The sequence below is a fragment of the Rhinatrema bivittatum genome, chromosome 10, assembly GCF_901001135.1.
Source record: "Rhinatrema bivittatum chromosome 10, aRhiBiv1.1, whole genome shotgun sequence".
In the NCBI taxonomy this organism is placed as follows: Eukaryota; Metazoa; Chordata; class Amphibia; order Gymnophiona; family Rhinatrematidae; genus Rhinatrema; species Rhinatrema bivittatum.
The window spans coordinates 17,871,896-17,892,212 of record NC_042624.1 but is presented as its reverse complement, the minus strand read 5'-3'; the positions used below and the strand labels follow the sequence as shown (position 1 = coordinate 17,892,212).

The following is a 20,317-nucleotide window of genomic DNA, read 5'->3' as shown; positions in this document are numbered from 1 at the left end:
ATTCTCTACACACAATTCCCCCACATTCCTAGTGGTATAATCCTTATATTCTTCTTTCTTCTTCCAAATGATTCCTCTTATCATTCTTCTCTTCCCGACAAGAGACTCCTGTTTCACCCACAGTTTCGTTAGGGGATTCAAAACTTATCTAAACGGATCACCACTTATTTAACTGGGAGCCATCCATATTAAACTCTGCTTGAGTATTTCACCATTCTTCAATATCTGAGAAATCAATTGTAACACTTCACCTCCCGTAGTGAGAAAACTGATCATTTAGTTCTATTTTGTTTCCTGTCTTTCAACCAGTTCACAATCCACAATACGATGTTGCCTCCTATCCTATGACTTAATTTTCTCAGGAGTCTCTCAGGAGGAACTTTGTCAAGTGCTTTCTATTTTTTTCCATTGATAAGGAGGCTGAATTACCCGTGCTGCATGGGTGACCTCAGGAGGCGGCGCTGTCTCTCAAAGTTTGTAAAGCTTTTAAGCTCTACTGGGCTTGCACGGCAGTTCCTGTGTGTTCACTCTTGAAGTGTCCTCACTCTTGTTTTATCCCAGGACAAGCAGGATGATAGGCCTCACATATGGGTGACGTCACTGGACGGAGCCCTATCACGGAAAACTTTCTGTCAAAGTTTCTAGAAACTTTTGAATGGCACACTGAGCATGCCCAGCATGCCATGATCCCTCAAGCTACAAGGGTCTCCCTTCAGTCTTCGTTTTTCTGCCCTGCAGTTAGCATCGCGGTGAAGGAGCCCTCTGAGTTTTCTCACACAATATACTTAGAAAATGTTTTTTAAAATTTATCCCCTTCATAGGGGTCTTCACTGGCCAGTGAGTACTTTGTTTTTTCCCAGTCGATTCCGGTTAAACAGATTTTTCTGTCAGAAGGTCTTCGACGGCTGTCCAGTCTTTGTAATGGCAACGGGTTTTAAAAAAATGCCCGCACTGCCTTCGCACTATGTCTATCACCGACCCGCATGTCGAGTGTGTGCTGTACTTGGGTGAATCTCATAACGTTTCCACCTGTCCACAATGTGCCGTCAAGAGAAGATGGAACATCTCTTTCATATTCAACTAATGACATCGACGTCGACTCAGTCGTCTCCGGCTGGAGCGGCCAAAAGGTTAGTCGTCCGAAAACGTCGCCCTGACGGCTCCAGTGGCCGATATCACCGACTCCATCCCGGTCATCTATAAAATCTACATCGGTGCTTGAGAAAAAGGCACTGAACATCGTGAGAAGCATCACCATTGTCATCGACGGACGTCGACACCCGATGTCGGATCGATTCCGGGAACTCCAATGCCAGTAGAACCATCGCCGAAAAGGTCTCGAGTGGAAGAGCCATCGATACCCTCTGTTTCTCACTCCAAGGCGATCCCCACCGGTAATGGTGCGGGGTACCGCAACACCACAGGGACCTGTGGAAGAGCTGATTCCGCTTTCTCTGCCACTTCCTATAGCTGCTCTGATCTCACCAGCTATACGGGAGGAACTGGACAGTTTTATCCGCCAGACAGTCAGACACTCTGAGACCTTCAACCATTGGGACCAATGTACACGCTCCATCAGACCCTGCGATGGTCCTATCCATTTTGCCGCAACAGATGTATGCGTCGGCAGCCGTAAAGGCATCGATGCCTATGATGCACTTCAACGAATCAAAGGACCACGTGACTCATAAAAGCAAGAAATCTTCTCAGCATACAGTGACACAAGTTTCAAAAGAAAAACCAACTGAGACACCCCGTAAGTCGTCTTCCAAGACAAAACATATTGTGCCACCTTCTGGAGCAACCTCTTCATCAAGATCCGCTGCGCCACATCCCACATCTCCACAAGGGAGTCATCACTCCCCTCCTCAGTTTTTTCTGATATAGCCATAGAGGATCCAGCGGTAGTTGGGACTCATCACCAGATATCCAATTCCTTTCTCGCCACTCGCCGAAGAGGTCAACCTCTCCACATTCACTCCTCACTAAAGATTGTGTAAAACGGTCACGCAGAGGTGACATGAGTACTACTCCACCTCAACGACCATCGGCCCAGGAAATGATGTCTCAAATTTCTACCTTTGTGCAGAATTTCTTCCAGGGCCTACCGTCAAATTATCCTCCAACACCATTGAAACCACATAAAATTACATCGTCGCATGTTTCTCCTTCTCCACAAAGAGGAACATCCCCACAGGATTCAAATTCTCCTCCATCTTCCACTCATGTAATGTCCCCAGAACTCTTGCCACTTTCATTTCCCGGCAGTTCTACAGGAATTCCATCGGACCCGCCACAAGCTCAACCCCAGCCTTCTTCACCGCCAGAAGATCTCACTTATGCTGTTTTTGGAAAAGTTGGGTTTAGCCCTTAATATAGAGACTCGGAAACTGCCAGATCCCAGATCTGAAGTTGTGGGGTTCCTTCAGATCAATACCGAATGCTTCCATTCGGCCTAGCGTGTGCACCATGAGTCTTTACAAAATGCCTCGTAGTCGTCGCAGCCTTCCTCAGGACACAAGGTGTTCACGTCTACCCCTATCTGGATGACTGGTTAATAAGGGCTCCCACTTAGCAAGCTGCTCTGTCATCCCTCAATCTAATCTTACACACTCTAATTTCTTTAGGATTTCTCTTCAATTACGACAAATCCTATTTAGTCCCATCTCAGACCTTGTCGTTCATTGGGGCAGACTTGGACACCTTACAGGCAAAGGCTTTCCTGCTTCGACAATGAGCACTGACTCTTGTATCTCTTGATCACCAGCTGCAGTCTCAGCACTCTGCGACTGCACGCCAATTTCTCGTCCTCCTGGGACACATAGAGTCCTCAGTCCATGTCACACCAATGGCCCTCTTGGCCATGAGACTCATGCACTGGACTCTGAGGTCTCAATGGACTCAAGCCATTCAGCCTCTGTTGGCCATTGTCCACGTCACAGACTCACTCAGTCTGTCTCTCGCCTGGTGGAAAAGTCAGACCAATCTCCTCCAGGGATTGCCCTTCCAGGTTCCAAATCCTCAAATCATTCTCACCACCAACGCTTCCAAGCTCGGGTGGGGAGCCCATGTAGCCGATCTGCAGACACAAGGCCCTTGGTCTCCAGAGGAAGCCAAACACCAAATAAATTTCCTGGAGCTTAGGGCTTTTCAGGATCGCCTCTCAAATCAGGTCATCCTGATTCAGACGGACAACCAGATGGCCAATGTGGTACATCAACAAGCAGGGAGGTACGGGCTCCTTCCTTCTGTGTCAGGAAGCTGCACAGATTTGGGCGGAAGCTCTCTCCCATTCGATGTACCTCAAAGCCACCTACTTACCGGGAGTGGACAATGTGCTGGCAGACAAGCTGAGCTGCGTCTTTGAACCACACGAGTGGTCTCTCAACCCCTCGGTAGCGAACTCCATTTTTCAACAATGGGGATATCCTCGAATAGACCTCTTTGCGTCCCCACAAAACCGCAAAGTGGAAAACTACTGCTCTCTCATTTGCAGCAAACTCTCTCGACCCAGAGACACATTCTCCCTCTCGTGGACAACCGGTCTGCTCTATGCATTCCCTCCACTTCCTCATCTCTCGAAGACTCTCATGAAGCTACGTCAGGACAAAGGAACCATGATCCTGATAGCACCTCACTGGCCACGCCAAGTGTAGTTTCCAATACGCCAGGATCTCTCCATCCGCAGGCACATTCCTTTGGGAAAAGACCCGCTTCTGATCACTCAGAATGACCGGAGGCTACGCCATCCCAATCTTCATGCCTTATCCCTGACGGCATAGGTGTTGAAAGGTTAATCCTCCAACCACTTAACCTTTCTGAACCAGTTTCCCGTGTCTTGATTGCTTCTCAGAAGCCTTCCACGAGAAAATCTTACTCTTACAAATGGAAAAGGTTCACGTCATGGTGCTCTTCTCAGTCCCTTGACCCCCTTTCCTGCCCAATCCCGAAGTTTCTGGACTATCTCTGGCATCTATCTAAGTCAGGTCTAAAGACTTCTTCCATCAGAATGTGATGGCACCCGTTGTATGACGGTATAGAAAAGATTTTAAATAAATAAATGCATGTCAGTGCGGTAGCCGCCTTCCATAAAGGTGTTGGGGATGATCCTATGTCAGTACAACCCCTTGTAACACGCTTTTTGAAGGGCTTGCTCCATATCAAGCCTCCACTACGTCCTCCGGCCCGTTCTTGGGACCTTAATCTGGTTTTGGGTCGGCTCATGAAACCACCATTCGAGCCTCTTCACTCCTCCTGTGACCTTCGATATCTCACATGGAAAGTGATTTTCCTTTTGGCTATCACTTCAGCTCACAGAGTTAGTGAATTGCAGGCTCTAGTTACCTATCCGCCTTACACTAAACTTCTGCAGGACCGGGCAGTACTCCACACTCACCCTAAATTCTTGCCTAATGTAGTTTCGGATTTTCATCTTAATCAATCCATCATACTACCTACCTTTTTTTCCCAGGCCCCATGCCAATCCAGGAGAACAGGCTCTGCATACCCTTGACTGTAAACGGGCTCTAGCGTTTTACCTAGACCGTACAGCTGTCCACAAGGAAAGTACTCAATTGTTCGTCTCTTTCCACCCTAACAAGTTAGGGAAGCCTGTGGGTAAGCAGACTCTCTCCTCCTGGTTGGCGGACTGCATATCCTTTTGCTATCAGCAAGCAGGTATTCCATTCCAAGACCGTGTTAAAGCACCCTCTGTGAGGTCCATGGCGACTTCAGTAGCACACCTACGCTTGCAGGGCTGCTACCTGGAGTTCTCTCCACACTTTTGCAGCCCACTATTGCTTGGACAAAGCTGGAAGACAAGATTCCATCTTCGGCCAAACTGTCCTGCGTAACCTGTTTACAACGTGACGTACCAACACCCTTCCGCCTGCCCAGTGGGGTTCAGGATGCCCTCTACCAAATTCCGCCCCAGTTGTGCCTGTTGCATGCCTTTGGGTACATTTGGTGCATGTTCGGACATCCTCAGCTCGGTACTCACCCATATGTGAGGGCTACCATCCTGCTTGTCCTGTGAGAAAGCAAATGTTGCTTACCTGAAACAGGTGTTCTCACAGGACAGCAGGATGTTAGTCCTCACGAAACCCGCCCGCCGCCCCGCGGTGTTGGGTTCGTAACGTTTTGTTGTTTTATTTTTCGGCACTGCCTGTAGCTTTCAAATAAGACTGAAGGGGGACCCCTGCTGGCTGCAGGGTTAGTGCCATGCTGGGCATGCCCAGTAGGGGCCAGTCAAAGTTCTGGAAACTTTGACAGAAGTTTTCCGTGATTGGGCTTCATCCTGATGATGTCACCCATATGTGAGGACTAATATCCTGCTGTCCTGTGAGAACACCTGTTTCAGGTAAGCAACATTTGCCTTCTGTCCCTAGCTGTGTGGCTTACTACTGCAGTGCGTGCTTTCTGACATTGAAGGAAGGAAGAGAAGTAAATGTTTTGCTGGGATGGAGGCTGGAGTTGGGGAGCTTCCTTCAGAATACTGCCTTGTGGAAGTAAAAGCTTGAGTAGTTGGTTAGTTTTTAGTTGAATTTGAGGGTTTACTTGCCAATAAAAGTATAAACTTTTTACATTTTCATGAAATTTCCATTTGTATTTTTCTCTTCCTTTTAGGTTGGGGGGAAAAATGACCAGCTTGACATTTCCTACTCAACCAGTCCCTTACATTGTGAATTTCATCCGACAGCACATTTTAACAGGAAGTGAGGCCAAAAGTTTGGCTAAAAATGATCTGGTTCCAAACCCTAAGGTGAAGTATTTTGGGTCTGTTGTGCAGTAAGCAAGTAATGATGTCCTTAAATGTTTGTACAGCTGCAGAAAGGAAATATTTCAAAAGGTTGTCTCTCTAACATGGCAAATAGCATGCATTATTTTCACTCTGCACTGTTCAGCTCTAATGGGGTACCCAGGCATAAAGTCTTGACACACATCAAGGGCTCAACTTAAAGAAAAAACAAACAAAAATGCTTTTTTTGTGGTTCTTCCTACTTAGTATCATCATGGTACATCACGATACAAAGTAGGAAGAATCACAGAAAAGCAGCACCATGCAAAAAAAAGTCGTGATTTAAAAAAAAAATAAATTTCGGATGCACAATATACACCCACAATATACATGCTCCGGGCCATGTATGTTGTATGTGTGTATTGCACCGGTAAAATAGCTGCCGGGGAAATAAATGGATGCTTGTAAATTGAGTGACCTAACCAGGGCTCAGCCACATCTCCTGTGCGCCCCAAGCCAGGGATGTACTAGGGGTGCACAATTTATCTCTAGTGTGCTCTTTTTAGCACGGCAGCTCATTTGCTTATTGCATTGGGTGCCCAGGACAGGTGATTGTGTGCGTGTTAAAAAAAAAAAGTGCACCCAGTTTGGATGCACGTTTTTAGCATGTCCATATTACATCGGCCTTTCAGAGAGTGGGTAGTTATGAGTCCCTCAAAGTAGCTCTGATTTTATAGATGTGACTCTCTCTCCACTAGCACCTTTGTGGGCTTCTAAGAATTACCTATTTTTACCTATATATATTTTGTTTATCGCATACAGAGATTTAAGCTGTTCAGAAAGCGATATGGTTAATAAAAATGGATAATTAAACAATGGTGAAAAAAACAATAATCCAAAATCCTGAGACAAATTAAGCAACCTATCTATATTTTTATATCTATTGATATCTATCTCTATTGATAGAGATATATATAAATATATCTATATATAACTCTCTATTGTATGTGTAAAATTTTTATTCAGTCATTAAGTGGAAGTGCATGTCTTACTGTATCTGGAGAATTGGTCAAGAGCACATCTCAGGCAGGGACAGTCAGGTCCATGCGCTTGACCATTTGGGTGGAGTTACTAGGGTTTGTTCTCGACTACCCAAAGCCCCATCTCAGCCTGTGACCTCAATTGGACTTCATAGGAGCCCTGCTAGACACAGCTCAGGCCAAGGCCTTTCTGTTAGGACTGTTGCCATGGTGATCATTGCATTAGAGATTCAACAGAGCCAGCAAGTGTCAGCCTAGCATGTTTGCACATGCATATAGCCCAATGGACCCTGAGGTCATAGTAGCGCCAGGCCACCTAGAGCCTCCAGGATTGCATTAGTCATCCCATCTCTCTAGGACTCATTGTCCTGGTGGCAGGTACTTTCCAGTCTAGAACAGGGGATCTCCAAACTCAAATTGTCCTAACCATGGATGCAGCTACATTGGGGTGGGGAGCTCATGTAGATGGACTTGGTACCCAGGGTCTTTGGACTGCTCAGGAACGTTCTTGTCAAATCCACTTCCTGGAGCTTCGGGCGATCAGGTACATATTATGGGCTTTCAGAGATTGGCTGTCCAACAAAGTTGTCCTGATCCAGACTGACAATCAGGAATGTGTATGAAGAGGTTAATAAACATGTGGATAAAGGTGAACCGGTAGATGTAGTGTATTTGGATTTTCAGAAGGTGTTTGACAAAGTCCCTCATGAGAGGCTTCTACGAAAACTAAAAAGTCATGGGATAGGAAGCGATGTCCTTTCGTGGATTACAAACTGGTTAAAAGACAGGAAACAGAGAGTAGGATTAAATGGTCAATTTTCTCAGTGGAAAAGGGTAAACAGTGGAGTGCCTCAGGGATCTGTACTTGGACCAGTGCTTTTCAATATATATATAAATGATCTGGAAAGGAATATGACGAGTGAGGTAATCAAATTTGCGGATGATACAAATTATTCAGAGTAGTTAAATCACAAGCAGACTGTGATACATTACAGGAGGACCTTGCAAGACTGGAAGATTGGGCATCCAAATGGCAGATGAAATTTAATGTGGACAAGTGCAAGGTGTTGCATATTGGGAAAAATAACCCTTGCTGTAGTTACACGATGTTAGGTTCCATATTAGGAGCTACCACCCAGGAAAAAGATCTAGGCATCATAGTGGATAATACTTTAAAATCGTCGGCTCAGTGTGCTGCAGCAGTCAAAAAAGCAAATAGAATGTTAGGAATTATTAGGAAGGGAATGGTTAATAGAACGGAAAATGTCATAATGCCTCTGTATCGCTCCATGGTGAGACCGCACCTTGAATACTGTGTACAATTCTGGTCGCCGCAACTCAAAAAAGATATAGTTGCGATGGAGAAGGTACAGAGAAGGGCAACCAAAATGATAAAGGGGATGGAACAGCTCCCCTACGAGGAAAGGCTGAAGAGGTTAGGGCTGTTCAGCTTGGAGAAGAGACGGCTGAGTGGGGATATGATAGAGGTCTTTAAGATCATGAGAGGTCTTGAACGAGTAGTTGTGACTCTGTTATTTACACTTTCGAATAATAGAAGGACTAGGGGGCATTCCATGAAGTTAGCAAGTAGCACATTTAAGACTAATTGGAGAAAATTCTTTTTCACTCAACGCACAATAAAGCTCTGGATTTTGTTGCCAGAGGATGTGGTTAGTGCAGTTAGTGTAGCTGGGTTCAAAAAAGGTTTGGATAAGTTCTTGGAGGAGAAGTCCATTAATGGCTATTAATCAATTATACTTAGGGAATAGCCACTGCTATTAATTGCATCAGTAGCATGGGTTCTTCTTAGTGTTTGGGTAATTGCCAGGTTCTTGTGGCCTGGTTTTGGCCTCTGTTGGAAACAGGATGCTGGGCTTGATGGACCCTTGGTCTGACCCAGCATGGCAATTTCTTATGTTCTTATGTTAACAAGCAGAATGGCACAGGGTTGTACCTCCTGTGTCAGGAAGAGATTCAGATCTGGTCATAGGTCCCTGTTCTACAGGATGGTGCTCAGGGCCATGTACCTGGCCGGGATGGAGAACATGGTAGGGGACATGTTAAGTCGAACCTTCAGACCCCCAGCGTGGTCCTTGGACCAGGGGATAGCGATTCGGGTATTCCGCCTCTGGGGGAGTCCAGACGTAGATCTGGTTGCATTCCTCTGCATCAAGAAGGTGCCTCTGTTCTGCTTCCTATACAGGTTAGACAGCAATCCAGCCTTGGATGCCCTTGCTCAACATTGGGACTAAGGGTCTTCTGGATGCATATCCTGAGATTCCCTTAGTGGAGATGACTCTCTTGAAACTTCACGAGGACAATGATCTTCATAGCCCCTCATTGGCCAGGACAGGTCTGGTTTCCACTCCTGCCAGAGTTATCCATCCAGAAACAAATCAGTATGGGGACTTCCCCAGATCTCATCACACAAGATCAGGGCAGGCTACAGCATCTCATCCTCAAGGCTCTGTCACTCACAGCCAGGATATTGAGTGGTTGATTCTGCAGCAACTTGATCTTTCAGAAGATGATGTGTTGGGTCCTGGTGGCCTCTAGAAAGTCCTGTGGACTGAAGTGGAGGAGGTTTTCCATGTGGTATGAACAGAAGGACCTAGATCCGTTCTCCTGCTCCACACAAAAACTGCTTGAATACCTTGTACACCAATCGGAGGCTGGATTGAAAACCAATTTGTTAGAGTTCATCTAAGTGCAATTAGCGCATATCACCTTGGTGTCGATGGTACACCATCTTTGTACAGCGTATAGTTGTACGTTTCATGCAGGGCCTGCTTCAGTTGAAGCCTCCCCTAAGGCCTCCTGCTGTGTCTTGGGACTTCAATTTAGTGATAGCTCAGCTGATGAAAGTTCCGTTTAAGCTGTTGTGCACCTGTGACCTGAAGTACCTGATTTGGAAGGTCATGTTTTTGGTGGCAGTCAGGGTCAGCACAGGGTGAGCGAGGTCCAGGCCTTAGTGACTTATCCACCTTTACTGAATTTTATCACAACAGGGTGGTCTTACATATGCATCCCAAGTTCCTGCCTAAGGTGGCGATGGATAACCATCTTAACCAGTCAATTGTCCTGCCAATTTTCTTTCCCAGGCCTCATTCGCACCAAGGTGAACAAGCACTGCACAGTTTGGACTGCAAGCGAGCCTTAGTCTTCTATCTAGAACAGATTAAAGCCCAAAGGCAGTCCACTCAGCTTCTTATTTCTTTTGGTAGGAATAGGTTGGGCCGTTGCCATTGCCAAACAGACAATATCCAATAGGCTAGCAGATTGCATCTCCTTTTGTTTTGCCCAGGTGGGACTGTGTCTTGGGGGTCATGTCCAGGCTCATTCTGTCAGAGCCATGGCAGCATCGGTGGCCCTCTTGTGAGCAGTTCCCATGGAGGAGATCTGCATGGCTGCGACATGAATTTCTCTCCCCACATTCACATCTCACTACTGTCTGGGTAGGGATGGTCGACATGCCAGTAGATTTGGCTAGTCTTTCCTTTGTATCCTGTTTGAGGTGTAGAACCCAACTCTCCCAACCTAGGGCCCATTGTTTGGGTTCAGGCTGTCTTTCCCCCTCTGTTACCAACAGTACTAGCCTGCAGCTAGGGATTCACCCATGTGAGAGGACTACCATCCTGCTTGTCCTAGGAGAAAGCAGAGTCGCTTACCTGTAACAGGTGTTCTCCGAGGACAGCAGGATGTTAGTCCTCACGAAATCCGCCCACCACCTCGCAAAGTTGGGTTTCTCCTATTTTTTTTCTTTTAGTTTTTAATCATAATTCGATTACGAGACTGAAGAGGGATTCCACTTGGACACGTGGTGTAGGGCATGCTGGGCATCTTGAGTGTGCCTAGTCAAAGTTCTAGAAACTTTAACATAAGTTTTCTACATTAGAGCTCCATCTGATGTCACTTATGCCTTGATGTGTTCTGTCACGAAACATACCACCATCTCGATAGAGGGAGGTACAGCTCTGAAGTATGCTCAACATAGAAGGATTGAGGCTATCCTGAAGCAAGTCTTTGAGGCAGTGATAATGAACTTTCAAATTGCTTCTTTTTGCAACTTGGTAGCTTGGGCTACCTTGTGGGTTTGTCAAGAGTCTGAGTTTGCATCCAATCTAGTGCCTATGGTGGAACCAGGGGCCACTTTCTTGACTGATGCAGACTGTGACTTGGAATACATGGCCGCCGGAGGAGCCGCTTCTGTTATTGCGGCCAGGCGACAGCTGGACTGCGCAACTGCTCTGCAGATGCTATTTCAATCTGATTAAGCTGCTTTTCAAAGGCTCACTCTTGTTTGGCAGTGATTTAGAAAAAATGGCAAGTAAATGGGAGAGACTCAGGTCCCATGTTTGACAGAAGATAAGCCAGTTTCCTGGACTTCTCAGGCAAGTGACTGCTCTCGAGACTACGTGCATTTTCAGCTTCATAAGGGAAGTTGTTCCCAGAGATCTCATTCCTTTCGCTTCAGAACTCCTCAAAAGGATAAGGGCTCTGGAAGGCAGAGCCCCTCGGTCTTACAACAAAAGTTTGTGGGCTCACCTGGGGGTGAGGGTGATCAGCTGGTTTTCTATCCTGACTTTATCACAGGTGGGCACCTATTTCTCCGGATCGATGGATTCTCAAAGTGGTTCAGAACGGCTATGTCTAGAACTTCTTCGCATTCCTCTGGATGCTTTCATTGTCTTTCCATGCAACTACCCTCAGAAGAGGATAGAAAAGGAAGTGACGTTACAACGGCTGATTCTGAAAGCGATGATCCTTATTCCCGAATTACAGCGAAATATGGACAGATATTCCATTAATTTTGTCGTGCCCAAGAAGGAAGGGTTGTTTCAGCACACACTAGATCTCAAGGGCATCAACCGATATCTACGAGTCATGCATTTCAGGATGGAAATGGTGCGCTCTGTCATAATGGCAGTTCAAGCAGGGGAGTACCTTACGTCTCTGGATCTGATGGAGGCATATCTGCATATTCCCATCTGGCAAGAACATCAGTGGTTCTTCCGATTTGCCATCCTTGATTGTCATTACCAGTTTCAGGCCTTGCCATTTAGACTAGCCACAGCACTCAGGACATTTTCCAAGGTAGCAGTGGTTCTTCACAAGGAGGGCATTCTAATTCACCCCTATCTGGAGAACTGGTTTATTCGAGCAAAGATGTTGGAAGAGATTCTTTTTGTTTCCCACAGGATGGTTTCCTTGCTATAGGAACCAGTCTAGGTAGTGAATCTCGCCAAGAGCAATTTGCAGCTATCTCAGACCCTGAAGTATCTCAGGATTCTCGATACAAAGCAGGGCAGAGATTTCTGCCAGAATTTCAGATCCTCTCGTTGATGCTACGAGTCCGATCCATGCAGAACTCTGTTTATCCAACTGTGTGGTCTTATCTACAGGTCCTGAGGTTGATGGCTGCCATATTAGAAGTGGTTCCCTGGGCAAGGGCACATATGCACTCTCTTCTGCGCGCCATCCTCTCCCGATGGGAGTCCACAGTGCAGAACTATGAGATGAAATTGCTCCTTCTATTAGAGGTGAAATCCTAGTTGAACTGGCATCATCTCTGGAAGGAATTATCCTGATGACATCAGTACTCGCTACAGATGAGAGCCTCCCAGGTTGGGGAACTCACTGTCAGTAGTTGGTGGTGCAAGAGCGTTGGAATGCAGTGGAGCGGCAGTGGAACATCAACACGACTGGAGGCATGAGCGGTTCGGTTGGCATGCCTGTGGTTCACTGAGTAGCTAGAGGCCCTGGCATTCCAGATAATGTACAACAATGCAACCATGGTGGCTTACATCAATCATCAGGATGGAACCAAGAGTTGACAGGTGTCGGAAATGATAGATGTTGCTTCACTTATACCATGAGCGCCTCTCGTATTGCAGGAAAGGACAAATTCAGTACCAGTTATTTCAGCAGGAGAAACTTGGACCCAGGAGAATGGGAGCTGGCAGATGATGCCTTTCTGCTCTTGTTGAACCTCTGGGGCCTTCCGAATCTAGACCTGTTGGCGACCTTCAATCACAGGCGAGACCCAAAAGCGATGGGCATTGGCACCCTTCTCTATGCATTTCCGCCCTGTCCTTTAATAGGCAGGCTGGTCCAGAAGTTTGCAAGTCAAACCAACACCGTCCTTTTTAATTGCTCTGGATTATGCGTGGTAACCCAATCTCCAGAGACATCTGGTGGGTAATCCCCTCAGGCTATTGTTTCGAATAGATCTTTTATGCCATGGGCCCATTCTACACAAGGGTCTGGGTTGGTTCTGTCTTATGATTTAGTCATTGAAAGGGCTCAGCAGGAAGGATTTCTCCTTCCCCCATCCAAAATGAGACTCTGGTTTCACTCAGTTCTGAAGCTTGTCATAATCCACAACCATGAGTTGAGGGTTTTACAGGCTCTTCTTTGCTGGAGCATCATTGGACCAGAGTGCCCAAACCTCCCCATCTGTAGGTGGAGAAGAACCAGTAACTCAAATGGTAGTGGTTATGATAACATCTACTCCTAATACCATCAGGAAACCTTTTGTTTTATCTCTTCCTGTCAAACCATCTCTGATTACCCTTGACATTGTATGGTCAGCAATAATTGGTTTGTAAAATTCTCTTACTTCTAGCATTGAGAATGTTTTATCCTCAGTAAATGATCTATCTGTAACTGTATCTTCTCATTCTCAGAAATATTTTCAGTGTGAAAATAAAATTCAAGAATTATCTGGGAATAATGCAGGAAAGTAATATAGCCCTAATTAAGGATAAGGAATTTTCCCAATGCAGATGGGGAAAATTATGAAAACCATCTAAGGAAACTTAATTTGAGATTTATTAACTTTCCTCAGTCCTCTTTAATTTTCCCATTGATGTTACTTAGAAAATGTTATTCTGAAGTGTTACAAATTCCAGCTGAGTCCTTTCCTCCCTTAACTAAGTTGTATTATCTTCCTGCTGCACCAGCTGCTACTGAGCAGAGTTTAAGGAAGGAGGGAAACCAGCTAGAAGGTTTAGATTTCACCAGTTTTCTGCAGAATTCTAATATTGATTACAGAGCTACACTTCTGGTTATTTTTGTGTTAGAATCAGACAGGGATTGGACATTGAAACAGTTTTTTCATCATCATCTATGGGTCATAGGGTGGCGTTATTTCCAGTTGTTTTGAAGAATTACCCAACAAAGAAGGAAAGCTTTTTTTTGACACACACAAGTAAGGTGATTTCTTTAGGATTTTCTTTTTTGCTAAGATTTCTTTGTAAATGTCCAATAAGGTCTGGGAATGACGGGTTTATGTTCTTTGACCCTAAGCAGCTGGAATTATTTCTTCAATCTAAAACTATTTTTCCAGTTTCTAGCCATACTCATAGGGAATCACCGAGCTAATTAGTAATTGATTTGGTAGTTCTTTCTAAACTGTTTTTTTTTTCTCTGTTCTATTCCCTCAGTTGTGGACTAACTTATGTAATTTAATTTCCTTTTAAAGATGGTGTAGTCAACAGCTTTGAAATGTTTCTTTTTTTACAGGTATCAAAATGTTTTGTTTGATACCTGATGATAAGGGGAATGGAACAACTCCCCTATGAGGAAAGACTAAAGAGGTTAGGACTTTTCAGCTTGGAGAAGAGATGACTGAGGGGGGATATGATAGAGGTGTTTAAAATCATGAGAGGTCTAGAACGGGTAGATGTGAATCGGTTATTTACTCTTTCGGATAGTAGAAAGACTAAGGGGCACTCCATGAAGTTACCATGGGGCACATTTAAAACTAATCGGAGAAAGTTCTTTTTTTACTCAACGCACAATTAAACTCTGGAATTTGTTGCCAGAGAATGTGGTTCGTGCAGTTGGTATAGCTGTGTTTAAAAAAGGATTGGATAAGTTCTTGGAGGAGAAGTCCATTACCTGCTATTAAGTTCACTTAGAGAATAGCCACTGCCATTAGCAATGGTAACATGGAATAAACTTAGTTTTTGGGTACTTGCCAGGTTCTTATGGCCTGGATTGGCCACTGTTGGAAACAGGATGCTGGGCTTGATGGACCCTTAGTCTGACCCAGTATGGCATTTTCTTATGTTCTTATGATGTTTGAAACTAATAAAGAGATTAATAATTAAAAAAAATAAATAATAGGGTTTGCCTGTTGAAGCACGGTTTCCCTGTACGTACCAGGATCAGTCCAGGACACCTGGGTTGTGACTCCGCACCAGTAGATGGAGACAGACTAAAACTTGTGGGAAGAGCCATATATGCCCCTGTGCTGGTCACAGCCCCTCAGTCTTACTCTGTCTCCAGTAGATGGTGCAGGTGCAGTCACAGCCTCTGCCTGCCCTGGTACTGGTAGTTAGTCAGGGTTGAGTTTTTTTCTGTGGTTTGTTAAGTCAGTGCTGTTTGGCTATAGTTCCAGTCTTTTTGTTTCTTGCAAAATATTTTTTCGTTATTTTTCTTCAATTTCCTGTGAGGAAGTCCCGTCCGCCCTACCTCCCAGGGGGGTTGGAAGGTTCTGAGGGGACCATCCCCCCCTGGTAGAGGCCGCTGCCAGGGTTGAGGACCCGGCTATTCCAGTGGCAGCGTCGGGGGTGACACCGGGGAGCCCGGTTCACTCACCCCCGCTGGAGCAGGGCCCCAGGACCGAGGACAGCGACAGGTTTGGAAAAAAAAAAAAAAGTTTTCCTTTGAACTTTACGTCCCGCCGGCTCTCCCTTACGTTCGGCTCTGTCTCGGGGTCCCTCGGGGTGGGGTCGCCGATTGCCGGGGGGGGGGGGGTAAATTTTAATTTTAATTTTACTTTGATTTCTTCTCGCGCCGCGATCGCGCGAATGCCTCGGGGATTGATTGGTCAGGCCTGCGGCTCGGCGCGCCCGCGTTTTTCTAGGGAGGACCCGGGTTCCTCTTGCGTCCCTCTTGCGCCCGGGAGGTATAGGTCCTTCTGGGAGGCCGCGGAGCAGCCGTTCTCGGCCCGTTTGTTCGCTGCCACGCGGCAGCGCAGCAGCAGTCAAGCCTCCGGAGTTTCCCGCCCAGCGCGGGAGTGGTGGCCATTTTAGGCTCCGCCCGCGAAATCGCGCGGGAGACGGCAGGGGATGCCGGCCCTCTTCCCGTGTTTTCCCTGCAGCAGGGGCCGACGGGGAGGGGGATGTCTCGGGGAACCGGGTCCCCTGAGGCTACAAGTGTAGATGAGAGTTCGTCGGGCTCCGGGGAGTTTTCTGAGGTTTTTTATTTTGCGCTGCGGTTGCGCAAACTCCCCCACTATTAAAGCCGCGAGCGCAGTCATCCAGAAGCGGCCAGGGGAGCGTCTCGGTCCGGTCCTCCGAAGAAGGGGTCCAAGGGTCCCACGGATTTGCCCCACGCTCCACCCGAAGGGAAGCAGCCTCTCAGGGGGGTCCCGCAGGACTCTGACAGTGACAGCGACTCCATGTCAGAGGAAGGTGAGGATTACTCGGAAGTACCTCCGTCGGGGACCCAAGGGCCGACAGGAGATGATCCCACTCAGCCCTCCGCGGGCAAAGGGGCGCAGGCCGTGAAAGGGGCCGACCCTAAGGTGGTCCATCTTTTCGCAGGGAACAACTGCCCCCACTTATTCCCGCCAGGCTCCAAGGGCTGGGGATAGCTGCGCCGCCGGTGGTAGCCCGACAGGAAGCCCATATGGACCCGGTACTGTGGGGTTTTCATGGGCCCAGCAGTGGCATTTCCTTTTCTTTTTCGTCTACGGATATCCTGTTTCGGGAATGGGATACACTGGACTTATGCCTCAAGGTCAGTAAGGCTAGGGATAAGCGCTATCCGCTCCCTGAAGATGGTTTAGATCTCCTCCGGTTCCCAACGGTGGATGCGGTGGTCTCCGAGACATACAGGCCTGGAAGCTGACGGTGCAGCTCAAAGAGATTTGAGGTCTCAGCTTTGAGAGTCCAGCCCGCCATCTGGGCCAACTTCGTCATGCGGGCCAGTCTGTGCTGGGAGCCAGTTTGTCAGACCACCGCGGATCTATCTGCAGAGGAGTCATCACAGACGGATCGTTTGGCGGCGGCGATCGCATACGGGGCGGGGGCGTTATATGCTCTTCTTCGCACTTCGGCGCGAGCCATGGTGCCTTCCGTCTCGGCGTGCCGTCGTTTGTGCCCGCGCACTTGGGTGGCGGATGCGCTGCCGTTCAAGGGCAAGCTGTTTCTTCGGCAAGGAGTTCGATGATTTGATGCTGTCTCTTGGGGAGAACAGGGCTTAAGGTGGCCTGAGGGCAGGTCCAGAGCTTGGTCCGTATTCGTTGGGCGGTCCCATTTTCGGGGAAACGGGAGGTCGCGTCCTCACGGGAGGTCGCGTCCTCAGAGGTCTGCAGGGTTTTCCTACAGGTCGGTCTCCTCCTGCTCCTCTCAGCGGCCGCAGTCCCTTCGGGGGAATCGGTTCCGGGGACAGGGAGGTACCCCGTCAGGAACGGGGCCCAAAGCTTCGCAATAAGATACGGCCGGCCCATCCCTCGCTTCAACCTCAAGCCGTTGTTATAAACATCGGGGCGAGGTTGACGTTATTCTTCGGGGAATGGGCCAAGGTAGCGACGGATCCGTGGGTCCTCGATGTGATTCGACACGGCTACGCGTTAGATTTTGCTCGAACTCCATCCGACGTGTCCCTGGTCTCGCCCTGCAAGTGTCTGGAGAAGAGGGCAGCAGTGCTGGGCACCCTTCGACGCTTAGGGAGCCTGGGGGCTATGGCCCCGTACCTCCCGGTCAGCATGGGCAAGGGCCGTTACTCCGTTTATTTCCTCGTGTCTAAGTAAGACGGCACGTCAAGGCCTATCTCGGATTTGACGGGCGTAGACCGATGTCTTCGTGTTCCTCACTTCAGAATGGCGACGATTCGCTCGCGGATTGCCTCGGTACGTCCAGGCGGATTCCTGGCCTCTCTGGGTCTTACGGAAGTGTGCTTCCTTTTCGGTATCCAGCAATCGTTCCACCGTTTTCTCAGGTTCTGCATCATGGGAAAGCATTACCAGTTCCGGACGCCTCCGTTCGGTCTTGCTACGGCTCCTCGGACCTTCACAAAGTTGATGGTGATGGTGGCAGCGCAGCTCCGCCGGGAAGGTTCCTGGCTCATCCATATTCGGACGATTGGTTGTTTGGAGCCAAGTCCGAGACCCAGTGCCGTCTGGTAGTGACCAGGGTCTTACAGCTCTGGCAGTCGCTGGACTGGGTCGTTAACTTCACAAAGGGTCGACTGGTACCCCCCAGTCCGTGGAATACCTTGGAGCTTTCTTCGACACGAAACAGGGCAAGGTGTTCCTAGCCCAGGTCCGGATATGCAAGCTTCAGTATCGGGTGAGGCGGTTATTGTCTCTTCGACTACCAGTCCTCGTGGCTATCCCGCTGGAAGCCGGTGTCAGAGGAGTTTCATCTGCTACTTCTTCTCACGTCTCACACGAGATCCAGCCTGTCCTGGTGGTGTGTCCCTGCTAGTTCCCAGCTGGACGGTGATGGCCACGGATTCCAGTTTTCCGGCTGGGGAGCGGTTTGCCTCGGCAAGTTCGCACAAGGCCGGTGGTCGGGGACGCCAGCGCAATGGTCCATCAACCGGCCAGAGACCAGAGCGGCTCGCCTGGCGCTGCCGTCCTGTCTGCCGTTGGTTCGGGGAAAGGCGGTCCGAGTGTTGTCGGACATTGCGACCACCGTGGCCTACATCAATTGCCAAGGCGGGACACGAAGCCCACTGGTGGCGGCGGTGGCTCGGCTCTTGCCGAGAAACATTTTAGCAACATCGCAGCGGCTCACATCGCCGGAGTCGACGGCATCCCGGCGAATTTTCTCAGTCGTCCTCACCTGGACACCGGAGAGTGGGAGCTGGCAGACAACGCTTTTCTTCTCATCGGCGAGAAGTGGAAGATGCCTCATATGAATCTGATGGCCGCTTACCACAACGCGAAGGCCCCACGATTTCTACAGCCGACGTCAAGTGTGTAGAGCCGAGGGTGTCACGACGGTTCTGTTGCTGTAGGTGTTTCCCGTGGCCGATGATATGCGAACTCCTTCGGCGCTTAGGGTTGCACCCGTCCAACGTGGTCATGGTAGCACCGGAGTGGTCGCGGCGCCCGTGGTTCGCGGACCTCATGCAGTTGTCGGTGAAGGCCCCCCCTCCGTCTCCAGGGGTCTCCGGAGCTCCTCCGTCAGGGCCCCGTCTGGTTGGAGGATGCGGATCACTTCTGTCTCGCGGCATGGCTTTTGAGAGGTATCGCTTGAAGCAAAAAGGCTACTAGGCCGCGGTGGTTGCCACGTTGCTGCAATCTAGGAAGCAGTCTACGTCTCTGGCTTCTGTTCGAGTCTGGGTAGTTTTGGAGGAATGGTGCGTGGAGCGGGGTCTGGATCCCACTTCTGCTGCTATTTCCGATATTTTGGCCTTTCTCCAGGCTGGGCTGGCCAAAGGCTTAGCGTGCAGTTCCCTTCGGGTCCAAGTCGCGGCGCTTGGTTGTTTGCGTAGTAAGGTCCGGGGAGTGTCCTTGGCTCTCCATCCGGTTATCTCCCGTTTTCTTCGGGGGGCGAAACACCTCCGTCCTTTGCGGCTCACTTGTCCGTCTTGGAACCTCAACTGGGTGCTCTCGGCCTTATGCTCAGCTCCGTTTGAACCCCTAAAGCGTTCTACGCTCAAGGACCTTACGTTGAAGACTGTCTTCCTGGTAGCGATTGCGTCGGCTCGCCGGGTGTCCGAGTTGCAGACCCTGTCCTGTAGGGAGCCCTCCTTGCGCATTTCCGATTCGGGGGTTTCCTTGCGGACGGTACCCTCTTTTCTGCCTACGGTTGTGTCGGTTTTTTCATTTGAATCAATCGTTTGGGCTTCCCGCTTTTCGCGGTTGGGGACTCTTCAGACCCGAAATCGAGAGGATTGAGCAAATTGGACGTGCGGAGGTCCCTTCTTCGCTATCTAGAAGTCACTAATTCTTTTCGGTTGCGGATCACCTGTTTGTGTTGACCTCGGGTCCGACGAAAGGTTCTGCGGCGTCCCGCACTACGATCGCCCTTTGGCTCAAGGAGGCCATTGGTTCCGCGTACATTTTGCGGGGTAAATCTTCGCCGGTGGGTCTTCGGGCTCATTCGACGCGATCTCATGCTGCGTCCTGGGCGGGATCTTCTCAGGTGTCGCCTCCAGAGATTTGCAGGGCGGCTACCTGGAAAATCATTGCATACCTTCAGTAAACATTACCGGTTGGATGTTCGGGCTACTGATGCTGGGGGTTTTGGGGAGAGGGTACTTCGAGCGGGACTCTCTGCTTCCCACCCTAGGTAAGTTAGCTCTGGTACATCCCAGGTGTCCTGGACTGATCCTGGTACGTACAGGGAAAGGAAAATTAGTTTCTTACCTGATAATTTTCGTTCCTGTAGTACCAAGGATCAGTCCAGGATCCCGCCCGCAGCGCTCTGCTGTAGTAACGGAGAGTCCGCTCATTGTTGTTTTTCACTACGCTGACCCCTTGTTATTCGCTCTCCCGGTTAGGGAGTCTGGTTCCTGTAGGGGTGTTGGAAATATTTCCGTTTATTTAACAAGTTTGTATAGTTAGCTATGGTTG

At 48.6% G+C, this 20,317-nt stretch overlaps 1 protein-coding gene across 1 annotated transcript in view; it reads left to right on the top strand.

Moving 5' to 3' along the window:
• The window catches only part of NUF2 (NUF2 component of NDC80 kinetochore complex), a 231,761-nt gene that overhangs the window by 24,994 nt on the left and 186,450 nt on the right, over nt 1-20,317 (top strand). Inside the window, exon 2 of the mRNA XM_029618644.1 lies at nt 5,626-5,761. Coding sequence (XP_029474504.1) covers nt 5,639-5,761 — 123 coding nt within the window. The 5' untranslated portion in view covers nt 5,626-5,638. The remainder of the gene's footprint in view (nt 1-5,625; nt 5,762-20,317) is intronic.